This window comes from Wyeomyia smithii, chromosome 1, assembly GCF_029784165.1.
Source record: "Wyeomyia smithii strain HCP4-BCI-WySm-NY-G18 chromosome 1, ASM2978416v1, whole genome shotgun sequence".
NCBI classification, from domain to species: domain Eukaryota; kingdom Metazoa; phylum Arthropoda; class Insecta; order Diptera; family Culicidae; genus Wyeomyia; species Wyeomyia smithii.
The window spans coordinates 189,879,061-189,903,825 of record NC_073694.1 but is presented as its reverse complement, the minus strand read 5'-3'; the positions used below and the strand labels follow the sequence as shown (position 1 = coordinate 189,903,825).

At 39.7% G+C, this 24,765-nt stretch overlaps 1 protein-coding gene across 3 annotated transcripts in view; it reads right to left on the bottom strand.

Moving 5' to 3' along the window:
- Positions 1–24,765, bottom strand: part of LOC129718361 (limbic system-associated membrane protein) — a 966,807-nt gene that overhangs the window by 24,285 nt on the left and 917,757 nt on the right. For all 3 annotated transcript variants that reach the window (XM_055669073.1, XM_055669074.1, XM_055669075.1), the window contains one exon: positions 397–518. In XM_055669073.1, the coding sequence (XP_055525048.1) occupies positions 397–518 (122 nt within the window). The remainder of the gene's footprint in view (positions 1–396; positions 519–24,765) is intronic.

Below are 24,765 nucleotides of genomic sequence, written 5' to 3'. Positions count from 1 at the left end.
ATCTATTATGGATACTATGTGAATGAGAAACTGCCCTCCACTTTAGTTAAATTCATTTGTGTTTATATATATGCTCTACTGGCGTTACAAAGTGTCAAACTCATGGAGTGTTGCCATATTTTTTATCTTACATTCTTTGTTATGACTTGGATAATAAACCTTCGAACTGTGAGTTCCCCCTCTCTTGCTACCCTACCGACTGTTTGAAGTAGATTGCGTAGATGACAAAGCGAGAGGTTATGATTGAACTGAAATTTGTAATCGACAAAAAAAGGGGGAAAACTCATACAAACACATGCAGGCTAGTCTCCTGATCAAACTAAATTGAACGGGAGACTTTGGCGGCAGCCACTGCTCGGATGGCATGCATAGACACTGGTCGGAGCAGATACTAACCTATAGTTGCCGAAGTCTTCCTGTTGGACATGTCGGATGGTCAGCGTGTGTCGATTTCCTCTTGATGACATGGTCCGCCTGTCGGTCGGCTGAATCGGAAATGAGTTTTGATACCATGAAACCTGGAAATAGAGCAACGAGAAGAAGAAAAAAGAAATAAAAATCAAAAATGTTGAATAACAGAGCAGAGAGAGAGAGAGAGAGAGAGAGAGAGAGAGAGAGAGAGAGAGAGAGAGAGAGAGAGAGAGAGAGAGAGAGAGAGAGAGATAGGGAGATAAAACGCTTCTATGGTCTGGTTCTTGAATGGGCTTGGTTTTGTACAATGTGGTTTGAGATAGCAGCGCAAAATTGGCACGATCCTGTACAAATTGGCTAGTGAATGAAGTTTTCGAAATGCTGTACCGAGTGATACAATTGGAAGCTGTGATCAAAAGATAGACCGGATTTTGTTTGATTAAAAGTGTAGAAGGGATATTTTTTTAATAGCAGCGACTCCGAAACAGAGTAATCTCTCGCTTCAGTGATGAATGAAGTTACCAAAGGTTCTCTGCTGACTGTTGGTTGGTGACCAATATCCACATATCCCATTTACACAATCCCATCATTTTAATTGCCACGGAGAGCAAAACGGCAAATCATTGCCAATTCGATGCCAATCGAATGTGTAGTCAGGGAAAAGTAAACGATCCGATAATAAAACAACTTAACAGGTATGAAACTACTGTACCCTGTTCGAATGTGAAAAGTTTCTATGGTGGAAAATTCGTCGTTTACTTCAGCCTCGACATCAAGCTAGGACAATTCATATTCTTGTTAATGGTATGTTGATGAATGGTTCAAATATCTATTTGTTTCTGGTTCTACATACGCTATTGACTGTCGAAGCTGCTGCTAGCTGAAACTTGCACCACCCTAATGTTGGTTGGTCGGATGACCGTAATAGCAACAAGGTCCCTGTGTGTATGTGTAGGTGCTAACAAAGTTATTCCGCACAGACTACAATTCAGCGAACAAAAGGCGGCAGCAGCCACTAGAACCGTTCTCTAGCCCCAGACAGACAAGGAGAAACGAATGGGGTTTATGCTATGTGGTGTCCGCGTGTGTGTGTGTGTGTGTGGATGTGATAGCGGAATGCATTGTGAATGGTAATAACAGTAAAATTTAACTACTTTGCCGAAGTCAATTTATCCAGTTTAATTGATTGTGAAGGAAATATGTTTTTACATGGGATAATCTGTCGATGGAATATGCTAGTTTTCTGTGGCCGAGTTAATTACATCGTTGAACTATTAATTCGATTGAGAAAGCAATTAATCTTTGTTCTGATTCTGTTTTGTGTGGGGGGTCGGCGATGTGTGTTCGCAGCGAGACCAATCTTATCGAGTTGGGACAGTTGCGGTGGAGACGCATTGTGTATTGTGGACGGTAGGAAGGTGATTGGAAAAATTGAAGTTTTTGTATTGTTTGCGATTGCTTGTTAGATTTTCACCCGAACTGCTGGATAAAGGTACCTGCAAACAAGGATGTAAATTATCACTTTTTTGTATGTTTGATAATTAGCACTCGGTCGAATTTGATAAATTTTTCCTAAGTCTAGAACTTGTTTTTTTTTAAATATATATTTTTATGCATATTGAGTTTCACATACATGTAACATTTGAAATCGTCGTAGTCTTGTAGCTCCAGCAAGATTAATGTTGTCGAACCTCAACTCAAAAATCTAGTCCTAAAACTACAGTCAAAGAGCGGCGAAAAGTTTGCATTATTGAAACCCGAATACGAAAACGTTCCTCAAACTCTTTTACTTTAACGTTTTTCGATATAAATTCCAAGCTATTAATATGAAATCTGTTTCAGTTAGTATTTATTTTACATTTTGTTTACTACAGCGCCCAAAGTTATCACACTGAGAAACTACTGATATCGTTTTGACCCAGATGGTTTGTTTATTCAGTGCAAATTTCAGCAAGCTTGAAGCACACACTCAAAAGTTACACTGTTCTACAAAATGAAAAAAAGTGCTCAAGCCGGAAAAAATGAAAGATTATAACTATTCAACCATTTGTTATGAATTTGGTGCGAAGGTTAATCGTGCGCCTTCTTTCACTGTTGAATCGAAGGAGACGCCAAGTACATAGTTCTAGGGAACGAGTTTATGGGGAAATTTAGATCTCGAGCTCGACAGTACTATTCTTTGAACAATTCCTGTGGATTTTGATGTACTTTTTTCCGTAAGCAAACGCAGAAGCGACGTATCCGGCGAGCAATTACTCTGTGGCCTTTTGACGCGCTTCTAACCAACCGAAATTCCACAGAAACGGTTCAAAAGATTAAGACAACTTTTTTTAACTTTTGATGCCCAGTGTTATTTGGTAAGGAGTCTACAGTCGTGAAGAGAAAACAGAAGATTACAATAAATGGAGAAGTTTACAAGAAGGAATGTCTTCCGAAGCGAATTTTGCTATTCACTCGATCACACAAAGGTCCGGTGAAGTTCTGGCCTGACTTGGCGAGTTGCCATTGCAGTTGGGATATCACCAAGGGAATAGGATGGATTTCATTGGAAAAACTTTAAATCCATCAAATTGTTTGTTTAGCGATATTGGGTTATTATCAAAGACGAATTAAAGAAATATGGCAATTTACAAAAGTCTGAATAACTGTCAAGGATATCAAAAACAATATTAATCCCAAAAATCTTAAAAATAAAAAATAAATCACCAAGGCGTCGTACACAAATTACGTAACGCTAAAAACCTAGATTTTAGATCCCCTACCCACCTATGTAACGAAAAGTATTCAAAATGACGTCCAAAATGACTCCCCCCCTCTAAAATTACGTAGCACTGGCCAACCTGCCCCCCTTTCGAATGTGCAATTTTTAGCAAACATTACAGTTACGTAACGGTCTCAACTAACGGCCCCCTCCCCCCTCCTTCATGCGTTACGTAATTTGTGTACGACGCCCAATATCAAAACAATTAAGACTCTTTCAGATAATGTCAAAATATAAAAATATTCAAATTCAAGAAGGCCCAAATTTGTCGAAATTGTCAAAATAATAAAAAAATAAGAAATCTGATATTTTTTTATTGCTCTTGGGTTTTCTGTGATAAACAAGAATATTCAAAGAAGTGAGGATTGTCATGCACGTCAAAACTATCTGAAATGTTAAAAATTCCAAAATGTCAAAAATGACACATATAACAGAAAAACACTAAGGTCGCTTTTACGCGGCTTTTTTGCGCCGATTCCGGAATTTACGCGGTATTTTTTTTGCGCGGATTTCGGTTTCCCTTCACTCGGAATGCAGAGTTAACACTGGTTTTTTTACGCGGATTCCAGAATTTACGCGGTTTTTTCACGTGAATACCGCAATTTACGCGGTACGTATCCCTCGCGTAAAAAGCGACTTTAGTGTACAGTGAATTTCAAAATATTTATTAATGTCAGAATAGTCGAAAATGTTCCAAGAATGTCAAGAATGTCAATCATTTCTTGTTAGATTAAAATTGACTTTCGATGTTGTTTAAAATGATAAATTTGTTTCGACCATCTTCAGAAAACAAATGAAAAAAAGTATAAAATACGTCAGAGGGAACGCGAGAGAAAAATTGTTTCCTGAAGATGGTCGAAACAACAGGTAAACAGAATCGTCAACATATGGTGTGAATAGTTAAAAAAAAAACTCACCGAAAATCAATTTAAATCCGAAAAATTAAATCACACAGTAAAACAAGCCCGCATCTTTTTCTTCGGGGTTAGAAAGATGACATGTCCAGAAAAGTGCAAATTACCAAAAGCTCAATAATTTTTATGAGAAAGTTGTGTTATTCTTATGAACAAAATAACAGCAGGGTTGTGTACAGAGCAACGACCGCAAGGTTGAAGTAGAATACTTTTACAAGAAAGATAACCTGGCTACTTGCGTGTCAGTTATTTTTTCTAGTAAATAAACGTCAGTCGAATTTTGCGCTTCAACAAGGATTGACCATTTTTAATAATATAGTAAGTTGCTTGTCATGGTTGGGGCTTGACAATTTTTAAATTTAGAGATGAAATTTTTTGGATGTCGTGCTCATGACTGAAGGAAAAGATAATTCAGTACGTTTTGAGACACGGAGATGAAGTAAAATTTATAACTTTTACAAATTTAAAAATGTGAATTAACTCATTAAAAAATATTAACTCTTCAATCAAGTTTTATTTCATCCTGAAAAGGACAATTTGTTGTTCATTTTAGTATTGGATAAGATGCCGATCACATCTTTGCGTTAATACTGACAGGGCGAATAAAGTATTTTTTGTGATAAAATAAACAGTGAAAAGCTGATTTAACACTCAAAACTAGACGGCTCACGTGTTGTCAAAATGAGTCTACTTTTCATTGAATGCATTTACTAGTGCCCACTATCGCACAGAGACTGCATTTCACAAAAGTGCCTCACTGCATCAGCTGCTATCGATGCTGAGATCCGCTGCAACTAGTGCGCTATCCATAGCCATGCCATAGTTGTGGCCGCTATACGCTGCCATTGGTATCTACTGTCCCTGCATCAGCTGCTAGAATCTGCTGCAACTAGTGCACAACCAATTGCTACGCCACAGCTGTGGCAGCTTTCCGCCATCGCTGGTATCCACTGCACTGCTAGTGCTGCTGCTAAGGGAGGACGACTGCTGTTGTCGCTGTCTAGAACTATTATGAGCGGCTTCGGCTGAAACAGGCTCTTATATAGGCCAAATAGCATGCTTTAAATTGCAAGGTATATGATTCTGTCGATCGTGCTTGGGAAGCAATTATATAACGACCAATCAGAGGTCGAATTTTTCGTTTTGACAAGGCTTGACTGTTTTCAATAGTACAATAGTGTGAATATTAAAATTACAATTATCTTCTTTTGGGAAGAATCTTAGAAGATTTTCCAATCTATTGCTGCAAGAACGAAGGAAATCTATCGAATACTAACCGATTTATTAGCATTTGAAATTGGACATATTTTACACTTTGTTCGGTTTTAGATTTTCATTTCACATCCCTATGTAGCCGAACTTCCTGAGAGAAGAATTCTACTTCAAAATATATCAAACCTAAGTTCTCAACTTTCTGTACAAAGTTTTACGTTCGGGGTTTGCACATATTTCTGTTTAATAGTTTATGCTGTCGCTCAAAACATAGTTGTCCCAGCGTGCATAAGATTTGTGGAGAACATGGTACTACCACGACATGAACGGCAGTATGCGAAATGCAACTTTAGGGTATTTGACAATTTTGGAAAAAGTCTTCGAGGATCGTTTTACTCCACCTGGCGCATTTGGCTTATATATGAAAGCTAAAGCTCTTAAAATGTGTTAAAAAACGCTATACTCGAATTTTTTCGCAGTTCTGTTTGGAAGCCCCTAAAAATTGCCAATTATTAATTTATTTATTATTTTTTCGTCTTTTCCATTTTTGTAACTATACGTTTTGAAGTACAGGGTGTTCAATCGGTTTGAATACACCTAACAAATGTGCTAAAAATGAAAATGCAAAATATTTTTTTATGAGTCAAATTTTAATTGAGAACCTGTGCTGTATGACGAGCGGGAGACGGTTCTCAAATAAATCGCACGCGGCACGCACATCAGTATCTCATCCCAGATCGTTGAAATGATTTTCTTAAATTAGTCCCTAGCGCTCACTTTATGTTCGCTCTGCTTGGCCAGCATGTACGACCATATACAAAAGTGCAGAAGATTATGGTCCAGGGAGATGAGAGGCCACAAAGTTTCACCGGGAAAATCAGTATCTTTCCCGCGGAGGTTCTAAAATGTCGGGGCCAAACCTTCTCCAGAACTTCGGCCTGATAGTATAAGGCGTTGATTTTCACGTTTTTCCTCAATAACCACCTGTGGGAGCGTCCAACGGCTGGATACTGCTCCGGAACCATCCCCGACGTGGCGCACTGGAACTGCAAGATGTTAATGTTGGACACACAGCTGATCACTTTGGACATTGTGCGGCTTTCGCAAAACAAAGAATTCCTCATCAGAAAACATGAACTCCTGAGCTGCGTGCGGTGAAAATACTTTACTACGACATCGTGGTACCCCTTTATCGTGCGCGGTAAACAAACAACAAATGTCAGCAAATCGACACCGTTCGCGTTGGTTGGCCTATATATAAGGTTAAAGCTGACCACCAATACCAATGAAAAGTTGTATTCGAGCTTATTGAACACCGTGTACTGTTAGTGAAGAATAATAACACAATTTTTTGTAGAAATTTATCTAGTCTAGCAGGGTGTTTAACCCACATAACCCCAATGAAGAAAAAAAGATATTTTGCGTATGCTCCTACCTCGAATTCACAGAGTAAAAGCAAAAAACTTCAGCCTGATCTGAGAATATCGAAGCAACGTGCGGTTTGGTATACCAGAGAACCGACAAAATATGGTAAATGTCACACCAAATAGGGCGATGTATGATTTTGCATTGCCGTTTTTCGTTCTGGCATGACAATTACTATATGGGTGTGTTCTTTGTTTGTTTGTTTGATCGGTCATCGGCAAAGTTGCAGATAAAAATTTTGTTGTTCAAAGTAAAAAAAAATACACGCCGTAGCGAAAAACTGTTTCTTTTGACCTTTTTTTTTATTTCTTCAAATGCAGTTGACAGTTATCGGTTAGTTCATTATGTCGTCAGTTGAATTCAATACTGGCACAACTCTAAATTCATAGTTTCGAGAAAAACGCGTTTGAAAATTTGCGTCAAAAATTTCTTTTTTCATTTTCGTGAAAAATTACGATTTTAGGACTTCCCATTTTCATTGAAATTTTTTGAATCTATCATGTGCATGTAATGTGCAAGTTATAAGATTTGTAACCTCATTTTTCTGTCTTTTTAGGGATATTTTAGATTTGTGCAATAAAGGCACATCTACTTATATTTCTGGAAATATTATGAGTTTTGAAACGGGTCTTTGTGAGATGAAACTTTATAGTATTTGGCATCGTTTGCCATCAATAACTCAAAACTGCAAAATTTTGAGTTGTGCCAGTATTGAATTTAACTGACGATGTGTAGTTTTTGTAGCGAACTCATTGAACTCATTCAGATTCATCAAAAGTGAGTTTTTTGGGATATTCGGTTCAAAATTATGTTTTTTGTCTAAATTTTTTTTGGCTCACGGTTTATCAGTTTTTTTTTTGGAAGGATAAAATACTGTCTACAACTTTGCTGGAAACGTCATACCAATCAAAACAAACGTTCTGGCTCTATATTTTTTCTTTCAACCATTTTCCTACCACATAAAAAATGTACGAAAAAAATTGTTGCCCGATTCCTTGTGGAAATGAATGCTTAAATTTCAAAATTAACAAAATTGTCAAAAAAGCCAAAAAAGTTCTAATAAGGCAAAAAGGTCAACAGAGTCGAAAACTTCTAAAATCTAATAAATGCTGAAAGTGTCAAAAATGTAGAAAATATCAAAAATGAGGCATTCCACGGAAAACAGATAAAAAAATATTTTTGTTTTACATGCTATTTCCGATTTCGCTGAGACTTTTCACAGTTGTTCCTTTTCGATAAGGGACCATCGAATAATGATGTCGCGCAAGATTTGGAAAAAATATCTACACCCCTCCCCCTCGACACAAACTGTCACAACTTCCTTGACCCCCTCACTTAATTACGTCACGTTTTTTTACCCCCCCTCTCCCTTCTTTGAGCATAATTGACTGAAAATTGAGAAATTAGAACGATTTTGCAGAAAGAAAAACTGAAACTAAAAGGGAAACGAAGATTATAAAAATTACTAGAAAAGGTGTTCAATCCTAAGTCCAAGGATTCTGTTAATGAAGTCGTATATCGACGACGAAGAAAGCCAATGTAGTAACTGCAGCATTATTGAGGATTTCTGAAAGACCATCCACATTCAGTTCCTCTTCTCCAATCAATTCGCAACCCAAACCTTCTTAAACCTACATGTTTGTAGGTTTAAGAGAAACTGAAAAGTGAATGAAACTGCGCTGTCATGCACGGTAAAACAGAACTAACGAACATTATGCTTCTTAATTTGAAAAAAAAATGTCATTTATTTTATCTGTAGCATAAGTATGTGTTTTTTTATTTGTTATAATTTTTGTTTTTTTTTTGAGTTGAAATGTGATGTTACACTCTAGTTTACCCCCCCCCTCCCCCTCCTCAATATGTCACAAAATGTCACAATAATCGAAACCGCCTACCGACCCCCCCCCCCCTTTATGCGTGGTATCATTAATGGATGATCCATAATAAGGTCATTTTATGATATCCACTGTTCATGTTAACTCGTGACTGCTGCTCCAAAAGGGCCTATTCAAAATGGTGACTGATAGATAAAAATTTCTATAATCAGAAATGGTGTCTTCAGCAAAATTTGACACAGGAAAATTTTTATTTTCATATCTTATATATTTTTACTAGAACCGCAATTTTATTACCAACAACTTTACTGAAAACACCGTTTCAATCAAATAAGCCGTTTTTCTGATATAAAGTTTTTTATCTATCAGTCACCATTTTGAATAGGCCCTTTTGAAGCAGCAGTCGCGAGTCAACATGACCAGCGGATATCAAAAAATGACCTTATTATCAGAAACGAACAACTGTGAAAAGTTTTAGCGAGATCGGATATGGTCGATTAGGATCGATTGTCAAAGTAGCATGGCATGATTCAATTATCAAAAATGACAAAAATGACAAAAATGACAAAAATGAAAAAAATGATAAAAATGTCAAGAATGTCACAAATGTCAAAAATGACAAAAATGTCAAAAATGTCAAAAATGTCAAAAATGTCAAAAATGTCAAAAATGTCAAAAATGTCAAAAATGTCAAAAATTTCAAAAATGTCAAAAATGTCAAAAATGCCAAAAATGTCAAAACTGTCAAAAATTTCAAAAATGTCAAAAATGTCAAAAATGTCAAAAAATGTCAACAATGTCAACAACAGGAGCGTTAATAAGCATTTCTGTTTAGCTCGGAATACCTGATTTGTTTCCCTTGATTTTAGTATTTTTACTGGTTTATAGTTGCTTTTTAAGTTATTGAATATTTATTTAAGATCAATATTTTTAAGCTCATTCGAACAGTTTTCTATTTAATTTGGAATACATTTCTGTTTGTAATGATCATCAAATTGTATGAATTTTTTGAAAATGACAATCAACTCTCTTTTGTTAATTACATGTAAATTTGATTCTTTATTACTATTTTTGGTCTCAACTGTTTTTAAAAGTAATTTTCGTTTATTGGATTTAGATATTTTTTTATGTAAAAAAGGTTTAAAAAACTATAATTGCTTTAATTTTTGATTTTTTTCTTGCCTTCACTTACGTTCTTAGAACTTTGGTTTTGTTTTCCTTAACGTGTTTTTATCACTTGAGGATATATTCAGGGTTATTTTCTCCTCTGCTTCTTACCAGCTTCTAGAATCGTTTTAGAGTTTTCTGACGTTAATTTATTCAAAAATTTGATTGTAGTTTTCGGCCTTTTCCTGACGTAAGAAAGTTTGAGCTCAATTTTTTAGATTTACCTGTTTTCCTAAAAATAAATTATATATTTTCTGTTTTCTGCTTAAAGATCTTTTCATTGTCTGGCAAATGTCCACGCTTGTCCACGAATGTGGACGACCACAAATACAATCCGAATGCATTGATAATGTCAATAATGACAGCCATGAGCTGCGGTTTGAATTGTTAAAGTTCAGTCGCAAAAATAAAACATCATTATTCAAAATTTTAAGCTAAGATTCCGATTGACGCAAACTTTTTTTCAGTGTGTTTTTGTTTGGTAAATATGTTGTAATATTTGATTTCTCTCAACAAAAAAAAAAAAAAACAATATTCAAACTGAAGAGAAGCTTTTTCTAGCAGTATTTTAAGCACGGAGTACTGAAACAGTAAAAATTTCTCTTCATTCTGTTGGATTACGTCGCTCAAATTTTACTGCCATACATTTAAGCCAACAAGTGCCCATCGAGACAATGTTCGTACCGTGAGAGCACACTATCCAGACAAGAATGTTTGCTGTAAATATCAAATATTAACGCTCGTATCCGTTTGGATGATACCTTTTACTTGTGGTTACAGAACAAAACCTGCTCACTATCTGTCATAATTTTATACCGTTTTTAGTACGATTTTATGATTTTTTTTCTTCTGCTTCTCTTTTCAATTTCACTCCAGCAGAAAAGCGGAGTAAATATTGGTCGAAAACAAATAAATGATTTTTACGAGCTGCTAAAACTCTGATGGCTGCTTCTCGGTAGACAACTGTTCAGTTTCCCACATTTTCTGCCAATGAAGGATCCGCGAACGAAAATTTCGTCTTTACCGCTCACTTACTGCAGCGAAGCAATATTTGGTTGTGATAATAAAGAAAAACACAGAAATTCAGTTGTGTTAAGTTACGAGATGAAAATGTAAAAGAAAAATTTTACGACATGTGGTCATGTTTGTGTAAATTAGGTACGGATGCCACTTGAACGAAGTTCAATTATCCTGATCAGATAAAAAGTTACGCATTTATAGGAAACCTATTATGCTAAAAGTTTTAATTTCAAATTTTTTTGGGATTATGTGTACATAATTTATTACCAACTGGATCAAGCATTTGGAACTTTATCATGTAAATAGTGAGCTCAAGCTCGAATGGTTTACTGCTTTTGTAACCACGTAATAAAATTACTTTACACTATGAATAGATATAGACGAAGTTACCAACCACCCTGTCCGAAGCTTGCTCGCCACTTTCTGCAAACGAGATTCAACGACGCTTGGCTGGTCCGAATTTGTTTTCCATGTTGAGTACAATGGAAGAGCAACGGATTGATTCAGATATTCTATTTGTTCACTCCTAATCCATTTTCATTGCCGTAACGTCTGCTTTCTGGACGGTGGGAACGACCGGTGAAAAATGCAAATGTCACAACGTACTGATACCAGGGCATTTCATGTCTTCAGCTTCGCCACGCTGCTCAACACTCTGCGGCACTGCACTGGCTTACAGTAACAGAAAGCAGAAGCAGATGCTTGGTCGCAAGAAGTGAAATCCAAATGTACGAGCTTTTCCCCAGCAAGGATTAATTGATGTAAAGGATTAGAGTGGATGGCGATAAAATGTGGCTGTCTGGGGGGCCCAGGTGAGCCGTCAACATTCAGTTGTACTTCGGGTCGACCTAACAAGCACCATTTAAACCGATTATATTCATACAGGTTTTTTATTTGCTCAGGCCACTTTGGATCGTTTGTCGGGGGTAACAAATTCGATAAAATTGCTATAGAAATATTTTCCTGTAATTCTGAAAGTTATCATATTACCATATCATATAAGCCACGGTGAGATTGTTGTAATTAATCGGAAATGTTTGTATCACTCCGCAACTCACGAGAGTGAAATCAATTTTTGGCGAACTAACCAAAAGCGTTTCCTTTCGTTCGCATTCCTCCATCCAGCACAGTTACCGCAAATTTGAACAAGTTGTTGAAAACCGTTACCAGATGCGCTGTGGAGCATACCGATGGTGTTTGCCTATTTATTGAACGCTCGACACCCAGGCTCGAAATGGCCCGGCAGGAGCAACTTTCTCTTTGTTTGAAAAGCCGAGGCTTTGCATATTGCTTTCGAAGTCATACCGTGGCTAGGTGTTCCGGCCAGTAGCGCTGCTCTATAAACAATACCCGAGTGGAGCCATTAATGGGTCCGTAGGTACGCGCTAGTTGGGGTGGAGTTGCTTTGGATATTAGCAAATGTTTTTCTAATGAAAATAATAATTTGAATATATGTTGCTCGTCAGTTTATGCAGTTTCTGCACGGGGAAAAAAATTCAAACAGCGCTTGTGTGTGCTGCGTTTATATATTCGAAGGAGAGATATAATAACAATAACTTTCTATCATTATTTTTTTTTTCTCTTCATCCATAGTGTTCTATTATTATTGCGCCAAAAAGCAGTAGTAAATTGAACTAAATATGATTCATTTAGCAATACTTCAAAGATAATAATTTCATAGGGATAAAAAACCATAGCAGGGATTTTGAAATATCTTTTTAGTTACTCTAGAATGACTCTATATTCTATTTTTTTATTTAAACAAAAAAATACCTAATAAAGATTTTGAACGGCTATTGCTTAATGATTTTTTTCGATGAAAAAAAAAATATTTTCAGTGTTCGAAGGAAGCAAATATGCAACGAATAAACTATATGCATCTGAAAATGAAAGTCTACGATGGTAAAATTTAAAATATCAAATAAATCTTTTTTTAAGTAAAACTATCACGTTTACGAGCAAACATTTTTAATACCTCCACAATCCCCACCCGACTCAACTAAGTTATTTCCGGTTTGTTATCAGTTCAGTTGGCTGATTAGAGAAACAATAATAAATTTTTTATATATTTTACCATTTCAGACCAATAGACAGTAAGAATGCTGTTGGGGCGACGCACAAGTTAGTGCGGATTATTTCAATAAGAAACAACTTTGTTCAACATCTCGATATGATCCATTCTGTGCCGAACACGCATCAGTACTGGACGTGTTTGGTGATCGGTCCGATAGAGTATAAAACAAAAGACGTGTGAACAAGTGTTGGCATTGTTTGCCTGGTCGAGTGAAATAAATCCGGGTTCAAGGTCGTTCCTTTGTGCAACTGTTTCGCATCGTGACTGCCAGCTGGTGCGTAAGCCGATTTGGCTGCTGGCTGGATTGTGCTACAGCAGTGGACGAGACACAAACGAGGAAAAAGAAGAAGCCATCAGTGTCAGCGAGTCGTATCGCTGTGTGGAGTGATCTCACACCTGGCTCGCTGCTGGTGGCTGTTTGGTGCTGCTGTATTGGTGCTGCTGGCTGTAACGGCTGCTACTTCGAACGATCGGACAACCAACCTTACTGGAAGGGAGAAATAAAAAGGTACGTGTTCTTGTCAGCGCTAGTGCGCTAGACTTAAGATGGATGTAGATCCCTCGCCTCCCGCGCCACCATCCCCGAACCCCTCTGACCCTGACCCTTCTGTTACCCCCTCCCCTGTTCATTCTTCAGTCCCCCCTCGCCCCAGGCTTTACCCAGACGGAGCCCAGGGCAGCTATACTGTTTATTTTCGGCCAAAGGCAGGACCGAAATCGAAAAAGTTGAACCTCTTGCAGATTTCTAAAGACCTGACGAAGGAGTACAAGGGCGTGACCGAAATTTCCAAGGTCCGGCCTAACAAGCTCCGTGTCGTGGTCGGTAACCTGAAAGAGGCCAACGATATAGCTTGCTCTGAGCTCTTCACACGCGAGTATCGCGTTTACATACCCGCACGAGACGTGGAGATCGACGGTGTCATAACCGATTCGAGTCTGTCCGTCGAGTGTATACTGCAAAGTGCCAAAGGGTGCTTTAAGAACAAAACGTGTCCCGAAGTAAAGGTGCTCGACTGCAAGCAATTGCGGTCAGCATCGATCATCGGTGGCAAAACAGTATACACTCCGTCAGACTCGTTTCGAGTTACGTTCGCCGGGTCTGCACTACCAAGCCACGTCTCGATCCACCGGGTTCGTCTCCCTGTGAGGCTCTACGTGCCCCGCGTCATGAACTGCCTGAATTGCAAGCAGTTAGGCCATACAGCCGCCTACTGCTGCAATAAGGCACGTTGTGGCAAGTGTGGGGAGTCTCATGCGGAAGATTCTTGCAGTGTTAACGCTGAAAAGTGTATTCACTGCGGAGAAAGTCTGCATGAGCTCTCGACATGTGCGGTGTACATGCAGCGCAGGGATAAAATAAAACGGTCTCTCAAAGAGCGTTCAAAGCGTTCCTACGCTGACATGCTGAAGAAGACCGTTACCACTTCTCCCGTTACTTCGAACCCCTTCGATCTGTTGCCCTCTGAGGAAACCGATTCTGACGATTCACCAGCGGGAGCATCTTACGCCAATCCTGGGGAGTCTAGAAAGAGGAAAAGTGTTTCCTCTCCTAAACTTCCCAGAAAAGGTCCTAAGATTTCTCAAAGTGAAATGAAGGTTACAAACAAACCAAACAGTGCTGCGGAAAAACCGAAGCAAACTCCTCCTGGGCTGGCAAATTTAAAGTCCCAGAAGGAGTTCCCAGCACTGCCAGGAACATCTAAAACCCCAGTTGCTCCTTTTACACTCCCAGTTGATGAAACAAACTCTGGATTAGTGAAATTTTCTGACATTGTGGACTGGATTTTTGAAACTTTCAATGTACCCGATCCAATTAAAATTTTTCTTACAGCATTCCTCCCAACAGTTAGATCATTTTTGAAGCAGTTGACTGCCCAATGGCCTCTCCTTGCAGCGATTGTATCCTTCGATGCCTAATTCAACTGCGTATATGAAGGATTCTATCTCTGTCTTACAGTGGAATTGTAGAAGTATTTTACCAAAAATTGATTCGTTTAAAGTTTTGATAAATAAAAACAAATGCGATGCATTTTCCCTTTGTGAAACTTGGCTTACTTCAAATATTGATCTCAACTTCCATGATTTTAATATTATTCGCCTTGATCGAGACACCCCATATGGAGGAGTACTTTTAGGGATTAAAAAGTGCTATTCTTTCTATCGTATTAACCTCCCCTCGATTCCAGGCATCGAAGTTGTCGCATGTCAAATGACAATACAAGGTAAAGAGCTTTGTATTGCCTCAATATATATTCCCCCCAGAGCACAGGTTGGGCAACGGCTGCTCTTTGATTTAATAGAACTTCTTCCCTCGCCACGTTTGATTTTGGGAGACTTCAACTCTCATGGCGTGGCTTGGGGTTCCCCATACAATGATAACCGCTCCTCTTTAATCTATAACCTTTGCGATGACTTCGACATGACTATTTTAAACAACGGTGAAATGACACGTATCCCGAAACCTCCAGCGCGCCCAAGCGCTTTGGATCTATCCTTATGTTCGACGTCGCTACGGTTGGATTGCACATGGAAGGTAATCCTCGATCCTCACGGTAGCGACCATCTGCCTATTCTTATTTCAATTACTAACGGGTCAACTCGCATGCGACCAATTGACATTCCGTATGACCTCACACGAAATGTCAATTGGAAGTTATACGAGGAAATGATTTCAAAAGCGGTCGAGTCGATTCAACATCATTCACCACTTGAAGAATACAACCTCCTCGCGGGCTTGATTCTCGACGCCGCGTTGCAAGCCCAAACGAAGAAATATCCCGGCGTAACGATCAAAGAACGGCCTCCCACTCCGTGGTGGGACCAAGAGTGCTCCGATGTCTACACGCAAAGATCCGACGCGTTTAAGGCCTACCAGACGGGAGGTATACCTGGCGACTATTTACGGTATTCGGAGCTTGATACCAAGCTTAAAAGCTTGGCTAAAGCAAAGAAACGTGGATATTGGCGTCGGTTCGTGAACGAGACGTCGAGGGAGACATCGATGAGCACTCTTTGGAACACAGCCCGAAGAATGCGGAATCGCGTAACGGTCAACGAAAGCGAGGAGTCTTCAAGTAGGTGGATATTTGATTTTGCCAGGAAAGTATGTCCGGACTCTGTTCCTGAGCAAAATATTGTTCGCGATGCGTCTCCGGGCCACGACGCGATAGAATCACCTTTTACGATGGCAGAACTTTCAGTTGCCCTCCTGTCCTGTAACAATAACGCGCCTGGATTAGATAGAATCAAATTCAACTTGTTGAAGAATCTACCCGGCAATGCCAAGAGGCGCTTGTTGAACTTGTTCAATAAGTTCCTGGAGCAAAACATTGTACCGCAGGATTGGAGGCAAGTGAAGGTGATCGCCATCCAAAAACCAGGGAAACCAGCTTCTAATCACAACTCTTATAGGCCGATTGCAATGCTATCCTGTATCCGGAAATTGATGGAAAAAATGATACTCCGTCGTTTAGACCACTGGGTCGAATCAAATGGTCTACTATCAGAAACTCAATTTGGCTTCCGCCGTGCCAAAGGGACGAATGATTGTCTTGCGTTGCTTTCAACAGATATTCAGCTGGCGTATGCTCGTAAAGAACAAATGGCGTCTGCGTTCTTGGACATTAAGGGGGCTTTTGATTCCGTTTCTATTGACATTCTTTCGGGTAAACTTCACCGACAAGGATTTTCTCCAATTTTGAACAATTTTTTGCACAACTTGTTGTCCGAAAAGCACATGCATTTTACGCATGGCGATTTGGCAACTTTTCGCATTAGCTACATGGGTCTTCCCCAGGGCTCATGTTTAAGCCCCCTTCTTTACAACTTTTATGTAAATGACATCGACGAATGTCTGGCAAATTCATGCACGATAAGACAACTTGCAGACGACAGTGTAATCTCTGTTACAGGAGCCAAAGCTGCCGATTTGCAAGGACCATTGCAAGATACCTTGGACAATTTGTCTGCTTGGGCTTTACAGCTAGGTATCGAATTCTCTCCGGAGAAGACTGAGATAGTAGTTTTTTCTAGGAAGCATGAACCTGCTCAGCTTCAAACACAATTAATGGGTAAAACGATTTCTCAGGTTTTGGTACACAAATATCTTGGTGTCTGGTTCGACTCTAAAGGCACCTGGGGTTGTCACGTGAGGTATCTGATGAAAAAATGTCAACAAAGAGTGAATTTTCTTCGTACAATAACCGGACAATGGTGGGGAGCCCATCCAGGAGACCTTATAAGGCTTTACCAAACAACGATATTGTCTGTTATTGAATACGGGTGTTTCTGCTTCCGCTCCGCAGCAAACACACATTTGATCAAACTGGAGCGAATACAATATCGTTGTTTGCGTATCGCCTTAGGTTGCATGCAGTCGACCCATACGATGAGTTTGGAGGTTTTAGCTGGAGTACTACCATTGAAAAACCGCTTCTGGAGCCTGTCTTCTCGTATTCTAATCAAATGTGAGGTCTTGAACCGTCCCGTGATTGAAAATTTTGAAAGGTTAATCGAACTTAATTCTCAAACCCGTTTTATGACATTGTATTTCAATCACATGTCCCAAAATATTAACCCTTCTTCGAATATTCCAAATCGTGTCGACTTATCAAATACTTCTGATTCTACTGTGTTTTTCGATACATCCATGATAGAAGAAACTCGTGGAATCCCGGATCATTTACGCGTGCAGCAGATCCCTAAAATTTTTTCCAATAAATATCGAAACATCAACTGCGACAATATGTACTACACTGACGGATCACTTCTTGATGGGTCCACTGGCTTCGGTATCTTCAATAACAATTTAACCGTCTCCCATAAGCTCGATAATCCTGCTTCTGTTTACGTCGCAGAATTAGCTGCAATTCAGTACACCCTAGGGATTATCGAAAAAATGCCCACGGACCATTATTTCATCTTTACGGACAGTCTCAGTTCCATTGAGGCTCTCCGATCGATGAAAGATGTTAAGCACTCTCCGTATTTCCTGGGGAAAATACGGGAACATCTGAGTGCTTTATCCGAAAAATCTACTCAGATTACCTTAGCGTGGGTCCCTTCTCACTGCTCGATACCGGGTAATGAGAAAGCGGACTCTTTGGCTAAGGTGGGCGCAACAAACGGTGATATTTATGAAAGACCAATTGCCTTTAATGAATTTTTCGCACTTGTACGTCAGAATACGATCATCAGTTGGCAAAATGCTTGGACCAGAGGGGAATTGGGAAGGTGGTTACATTCCATAATCCCCAAAGTATCGACGAACCCGTGGTTCAAGGGGTTGGATGTAGGTCGGGATTTCATTTGCGTGATGTCCCGGCTTATGTCCAATCACTATAGATTTGACGCGCTCCTCCGTCGTGTTGGGCTCGGGGAAAGTGGTATCTGTGCCTGTGGTGAAGGTTATCACGACATAGAGCATGTGGTTTGGTCATGCCCTGTACACCGTGACGCCAGGTCTAAATTAATAGCTTCCCTGCAGGCCGAGGGTAGACAGCCGGCTGTTCCTGTTCGTGATGTCTTGGCGAGCCGTGACCTATCCTACATGTCCCTTATATACGTTTTCCTGAAATCCATCCACGCCCCAGTCTAGTCCCGTTCCCCTCCGTCTACACCCAACAAAACGACAAGAACACGTTTGAACCTTAAGCACAAAACCAGCAACCAGACCCCGCACAACAGAACCAGGAATCAAGGACTACGAGCCCCTGTCCCAACTCACGACATCGTGGCTCAGCAGAACGAATCCATACATGCCATTCGACGATTATCAGACGACCATTGAACAACAAAACACTGATTGGAAATCCCATGCTAGTTTTAAGTTAGACTTAATTTCAGCTCGTAGTCGGCAGCGAGGATAAAAAATTTGCTTTAGTTTTTAAGTCATCAGATATAATTGGCGCCGTTAAACATTAAATTGTATTTGTGCCGTGTCAAATAAATGTTATGTGAAGAAAAAAAAAAAAAAATCTCGATATGAAACCGATTTAAATCAATAGACAATAAAAATGCCATTGGGGCCACGCAAAGGTGTGTCTGTGGTATAATATCAGCAGTAACATGCACGTTGTTAGTGTAACTACACGATGTTGACCAATGAGGCCGTCCACGCTACTTCGCAAATAGATGCTGATCGATTATTTCCGAATTCGCTTCCTTTTTGATAAAGAGTTCATGTTATGATATCAGTTCTTCATGTAGACTCTCGACACCTGTTTCAAAATAACCCATCTAAAAATGTGACTGATGAATAAAATTGTCTGTATCAAAATGGTTTGTTTGATTGAAATGGTGTCTAGCAAAGTTGTAGGTAATAAAATTGCGGTTCTAGAAAAATACATACATAATAAAAATTTTCTTTTCTGTACCAAATTTTCCAAATTGTCACAAAATATGAAAGTACCTTTTTGAAAAATTCTATTGTTTTGATTATTGAAAACATTGTTCATTTCAATCTGTCGAAATCTGGAGCAGGAGCTTGCAGCTATTTTTTCTTCAGAACCGCAATTAAATTACCTGCAACTTTGCCGAAGATATCATATGAATTAAACAAGCCGTTCTTTTGTATAGAAATTTTTATTTATCAGTCACATTTTAAGTTTTAGTTTGCGCATATAAATACGACATCACTGAGCAGGAATGAAACAAACACTCTGCTTACAGTCAGAGTGCGTGAAGAGTAGAAAATATTTCGCTCCTAATTCTAGCGCTGAACAAAAAAATATAAAATTTTTGATCATTAATTTGTTTTGTTCTCTAAGGGACAATTGTTCAATTTTCAGGTGATCAATGGAAAATGAGAATTTTTGTAGTGCTATAGTAAAAAAAAAACATGGTTTGTATGCAAAGCTACGACCGCAAGGTTGACGTAGAACCACAGACAAACAGACGTGCCTCTTCGAACAAAAATCCTGAAAAAACTTCGCCTCTATTCGAAACTTTACACTCATGCGCCACCATGTGAGCTTATTGCCTACTAACTTGTTTTCGTAAAACGGTTTTTGACACCACACGCTTGCATATGTTACAGGTCGATGAAATCGTCTTTGAGTGGCACGTCTGTTTGTCTGTGGTAGAACTACGTAAGTTTGTTTGTTACATTATTTTCATTGTTGTATTCGAGAGTGATCAACCAGGATAACTTATATCAAACATTAATAAAATAGCTCTCTGAAAAATATTTTTCCGAAAAATAACCAAAGATGGCCAAATAGCAGCACAAATTATTAGGCGTTAATCGTTCCCAGTTGCTATAAAACAATATTTCCAGGGATTCAAAATAGTAGATGGAATACTAGTGTATAACTCGATAGAATCCAACGCGATTCTAGTCGGACTTATATTACCGGGAGTTTCGGATTATCGACCAACCTCATGAGTCATTCTCTTAAGACTGAATATATTGTGAATGTATATAAAAGGTAGCGGAAGTTTATAATTTTGTAGTATTTGTGATATCTAAATTTCCCTTTTTTATCTAGTTAAGAATGCGGGATAGGCCCTGGTGGCCAAAAACTGTTACATCCGGACACCCAGATTTATGAGCTGTCCGCAGCGAAGTTCAATCAAAAAACCATTCAATCTTATTTATAACAAATTCCTTAAACTTTAATCTGATGGTTCACTGTTGCTATCCGACTCCTCTTCGCTCTCTGTATCAACCAGAATCTCGTCGAGTAAGCTTGCATCACACCAAGGTTTCATCCGGTCCACCGAATACACAGTGTCGAACGCCTTCGCCGTACCATCAAATCCTGGCACCGTTGCAACGGTGTCGATAACCACAAATGGTCCCTTGAATTTGGGTTCTAATTTGCGGCTTCCTCCTGGCACATACTGGTCCTTAGATACTAAAACCAAATCATCCTTCTGGTACACGTGCGCTGCTTTCCGGCGACTGTCATAGAACATTTTCTGTTTAGCTTGTCTAGCATTTATTGCATCCACTACACGCTCTCGCAGCGCAGTTGCTCCGCCGAAAAATCATGGTCGTCACCTAGTGATGTAATCACAGCCACCATTTCATTTTGCACAACATCTTTGGGTTTAAATGATAGCACCAACGAAGACGGGGAAACACCTGTTGTAGAATTTGGCGCCGTGTTTATGGCACTCTGAACCGACTTCAATTTCTCATCCTACTGCCTGTCTTGCTCACCCACCATCGTACGAAGAACTGTTAGGATAGTCCGGTTGCTCCTCTCTACCTGGCCATTTCCTCGCGGTGTTTCAACTGCTACTAAAACGTGATCTATCCCGTAATCGTCGCAAAACTGTTTGAACGCTCTTGATGTAAATGCCGTTCCCCTATCAGTAATTATACGAGACGGCAGCTCGAAAATACTCGCCATCTCTGTTATCATTGTTAACACTTGGCTTCACCAACAAAAATTTCGAAAATCCACACACCGCGGCCAAAATGTGTTCGTATCCACGGGATGACCTAGGAAAAGGTCCTAGATGATCAAGATGCACAGTGTGAAACGGGATCGGTGTTTTCGGTATGGGATTCAGAAAACCCTCCGGTTATCCATTTTTAGATTTATAGAACGCACATTTCGGGCACGCTTCGATATAAGCACGAACATATTTCCTCATTTTGGGAAACCAAAAGAAACTTCGTATCATGTTCAAAACTTTCTCTTCGCCAAAGTGGCCCTTATCATTATGGTAGCTTTTACTACCCTCCACCGTACTCTATTCGGCATAAGAAAACATTTTCTCCCGTCAACCATTCTGAACAACCGATGATTATCCAACACATAGCATTGTTCTATTTGCCGGTCCTCATCACTCAGTGGGTCTCGCAGAAGTTTATTTATCACTTCAACCAACCGTGGATCTCGGCGCTGCATGCTGACCAAAAAATCATTATTCGAAATTTCTAACACCAGAATCCTTTCAGCGATCGTCTTCACCTCGCTCGGCTCCTCCACGAGTGATCGACTCAGGGCAGGATTTCCCTCTCCATGCTCAATTCGGAACTCATATTCCATTAGCTTCAAAAAATAACGAGCGACGCGACTATTCTTCTTCTCCCGTTTTTTATATGTATCGCGAATAGCAGAACAGTCTGTTCGAATCACAAAAAATCTTCCGATCAAAAATTGACGAAAGCGCTCAACGCTCGCCACCACAGCCAACAATTCTAACTCGTAGCTATGGTACACCGCCTCGGACTTACTCGTTTTCCTACTAAAATATGCGATCGGCCTTTAATCGTCGCGGTCTTTCTGCATCAAAATCCCGGCTAATCCTAGGCTAGAAGCATCTGTGTTCAGTTCGAGCTCTGCCAATGGATTAAACAGGACCAGCACGGGGCGCCTTACCAAAATCTCCTTTATCGTATTGAATGCTTGCTTTTGCTCAACCGCCCACGCGAAATCGAAACAACGGCTCTGCAATGATACTATAATTTTTCATAAACCGTCTAAAAAAACCGGAAAGACCTAAGAATTGTTGCACAGCATGGACGTTAGTCGGCACTGGAAACTCGGCCACTGCTTTTATTTTTGCTGCACCCGGCCTCACCCCCTTTGCACTGATCTCGAATCCAAGAATATCCACCATAGATTTGAAGAACTGACTTTTCCTTAAATTGATTGTAAACCCTTCCTCGCGTAATTCTTCCAGCAAGTGTTCAAATTTATACAAAAGTTCTTCTTCACTTCTCCCAGGAATAATTAAGTCGTCAATGTAGGCCACTACCACTATTTTTTTCTTCCTCAGCGCTTCCACAATTTTGTTCATTGCCCTTTGAAAAACGGCACATCCGTTAGCCAGACCAAATGGCATTCTAAGGAACCTGTAATGGCCATCTGACGTAGAAAACGCGGTATAATCTTGGCTCTCAGTAGCCAATCGTATTTGATAATAACCACTGTATAAATCAATAGTAGTAAACAAATCATAGCCGGCCAATTTCTGCAAACATGACTCGATATCCGGCATTGGAAACTTATCTTTTATTGTTTTGGCATTCAACAATCGGTAATCTACCGCCATTCTATATTAATTGTTCTTCTTAGGAACGAGCACCACGCGGCTATTATACGGTGACTCTGTTTCTGTTATAATCCCCGACTCCAATAATTCGTGTACTATTTCAACCAATGTGTGGTCACGCATATATTCCAGTTTCTGTGGCTTCACAAATACTGGTTCGGTATCACTCAGTTTTATATTCGTAACCGTCGATTTCGAGCAGCCCATCTCTCTCAGATTTAACGCAAAGCACTCACGATAATTTTCGATCAGCCGCATCCATTTTTTCGAACCACCACGCTCGATCATCAATTCTCTCCAATTTAGACTTCACCCTGATCGTATACATTCGCGCAACCGACGCTCCGTGAGTTACTTGCTTTTTTGGCTCTGTTGAGGTTGACGGTTGTGCCTCCCGTTCCCATTCAAATCGAACATCTCCTTTACGATTAACCATTACAAGTCGATCCTGATCGATCACGTCTTCTCCCAAAATTATAGCAGTGTGTTGCACCCAGGTTGGGACTACTTGCAGCTCCACGGGCAACTGGATGCCATCAATCTTTAACGTAGCACATACCTTATACTTCCTTTTTGCCAAACCGCGCAAAACCTTTCGACTGCATTTCACCCACACTTCTGGCATATTTCTCCTGTATGGTGGAGATTTCCCCCCAGTGTCTACCAGAGCTTTCAATGCGACACCTTCCACGACCACATTTTTAACAAACGCACTTTTGAAGTAGAATACTTCTCTCAGGAAGTTCGGCTACATAGGGATGTGAAATGAAAATCTAAAACCGAAAAAAGTGAAAAGTATGTCCAATTTCAAATGCTAATAAATCGGTTAGTATTCGATGGATTTCCTTCGTTCTTGCAGCAATAGATTGGAAAATCTTCTAAGATTCTTCCAAAATGCAGATTATTGTAATTTTATTTTTCAAACTATTGTACTATTGAAAATAGTCAAGCCTTGTCAAAACGAAAACTTCGGCCTCTGATTGGTCGTTATATGATTGCTTCCCAAGCACGGTCGACAGAATCATAGACCTTGCCATTTGCAATGTGCTATTTGGTCTATATAAGAGCGAGTTTCACCCGAAGCCGCTCATTATAATTCTAGACTGCAACAACAGCAGTCCTCCCTTAGCAGCAGCAGTGCATACAGCAGCAGTAGCAGTGCAGCGGACAACGGCCACAGCTGTTGTATGGCAACGGATAGCGGAGTGCGTCTCAGCATCGATAGCAGGACCAGGTGATGCAGGGCAGCGGATACCAATAGCAACGGAAGCGTCCACTACTGTGGCAACGGTGATAGCGCAGCGGTTGACGTTGGTCTCAGCATCAATATAAGCAGGGCCAGCTGATGCAGTGTGGCATTTTAGTGAAATGCTGTCTCAGAGCGATAGCAGGCACACTAGCAAATGCATCCAATGAAAAGAACGTTCTGGGAAGTTTTTCGGTGTTTATTTTCCCCCAAGGAATACTTTATTTGCACTGCCAGTGATAACGCAAAGATGTGATCGGCATCTTATCAGACATTGAATTAAACAACAAATTGTCCTTTTCAGGATGAAATAAAAACCTAATTGAAGGGTTAATATTTTCTCTTGAATCAGTTTACACTTTCAAGAAATTTGGAACAGATATATATTTGGTTTCATCTCCGTGTCTCAGAACGTACTGAATTGTCAATCCTTGTTGAAGCGCAAAATTCGACTGATCTGATTAGTCGTTAATATGATTGCTTCCCAAGCACGGTCGACAGAATCATAGACCTTGTCTTTTTTAATTTGCTATTTGTCTGTATAAGAGTAAGGATGGGAAATATCGACTGAAATGGCTATCGATAGTTATCGATGATTTCCTACTGCTATCGATAGGTTTTTCATCCCTTTATAAGAGCCTGTTTCAGTCGAAGCCGCTCATAATAGTTCTAGACAGCGACAACAGCAG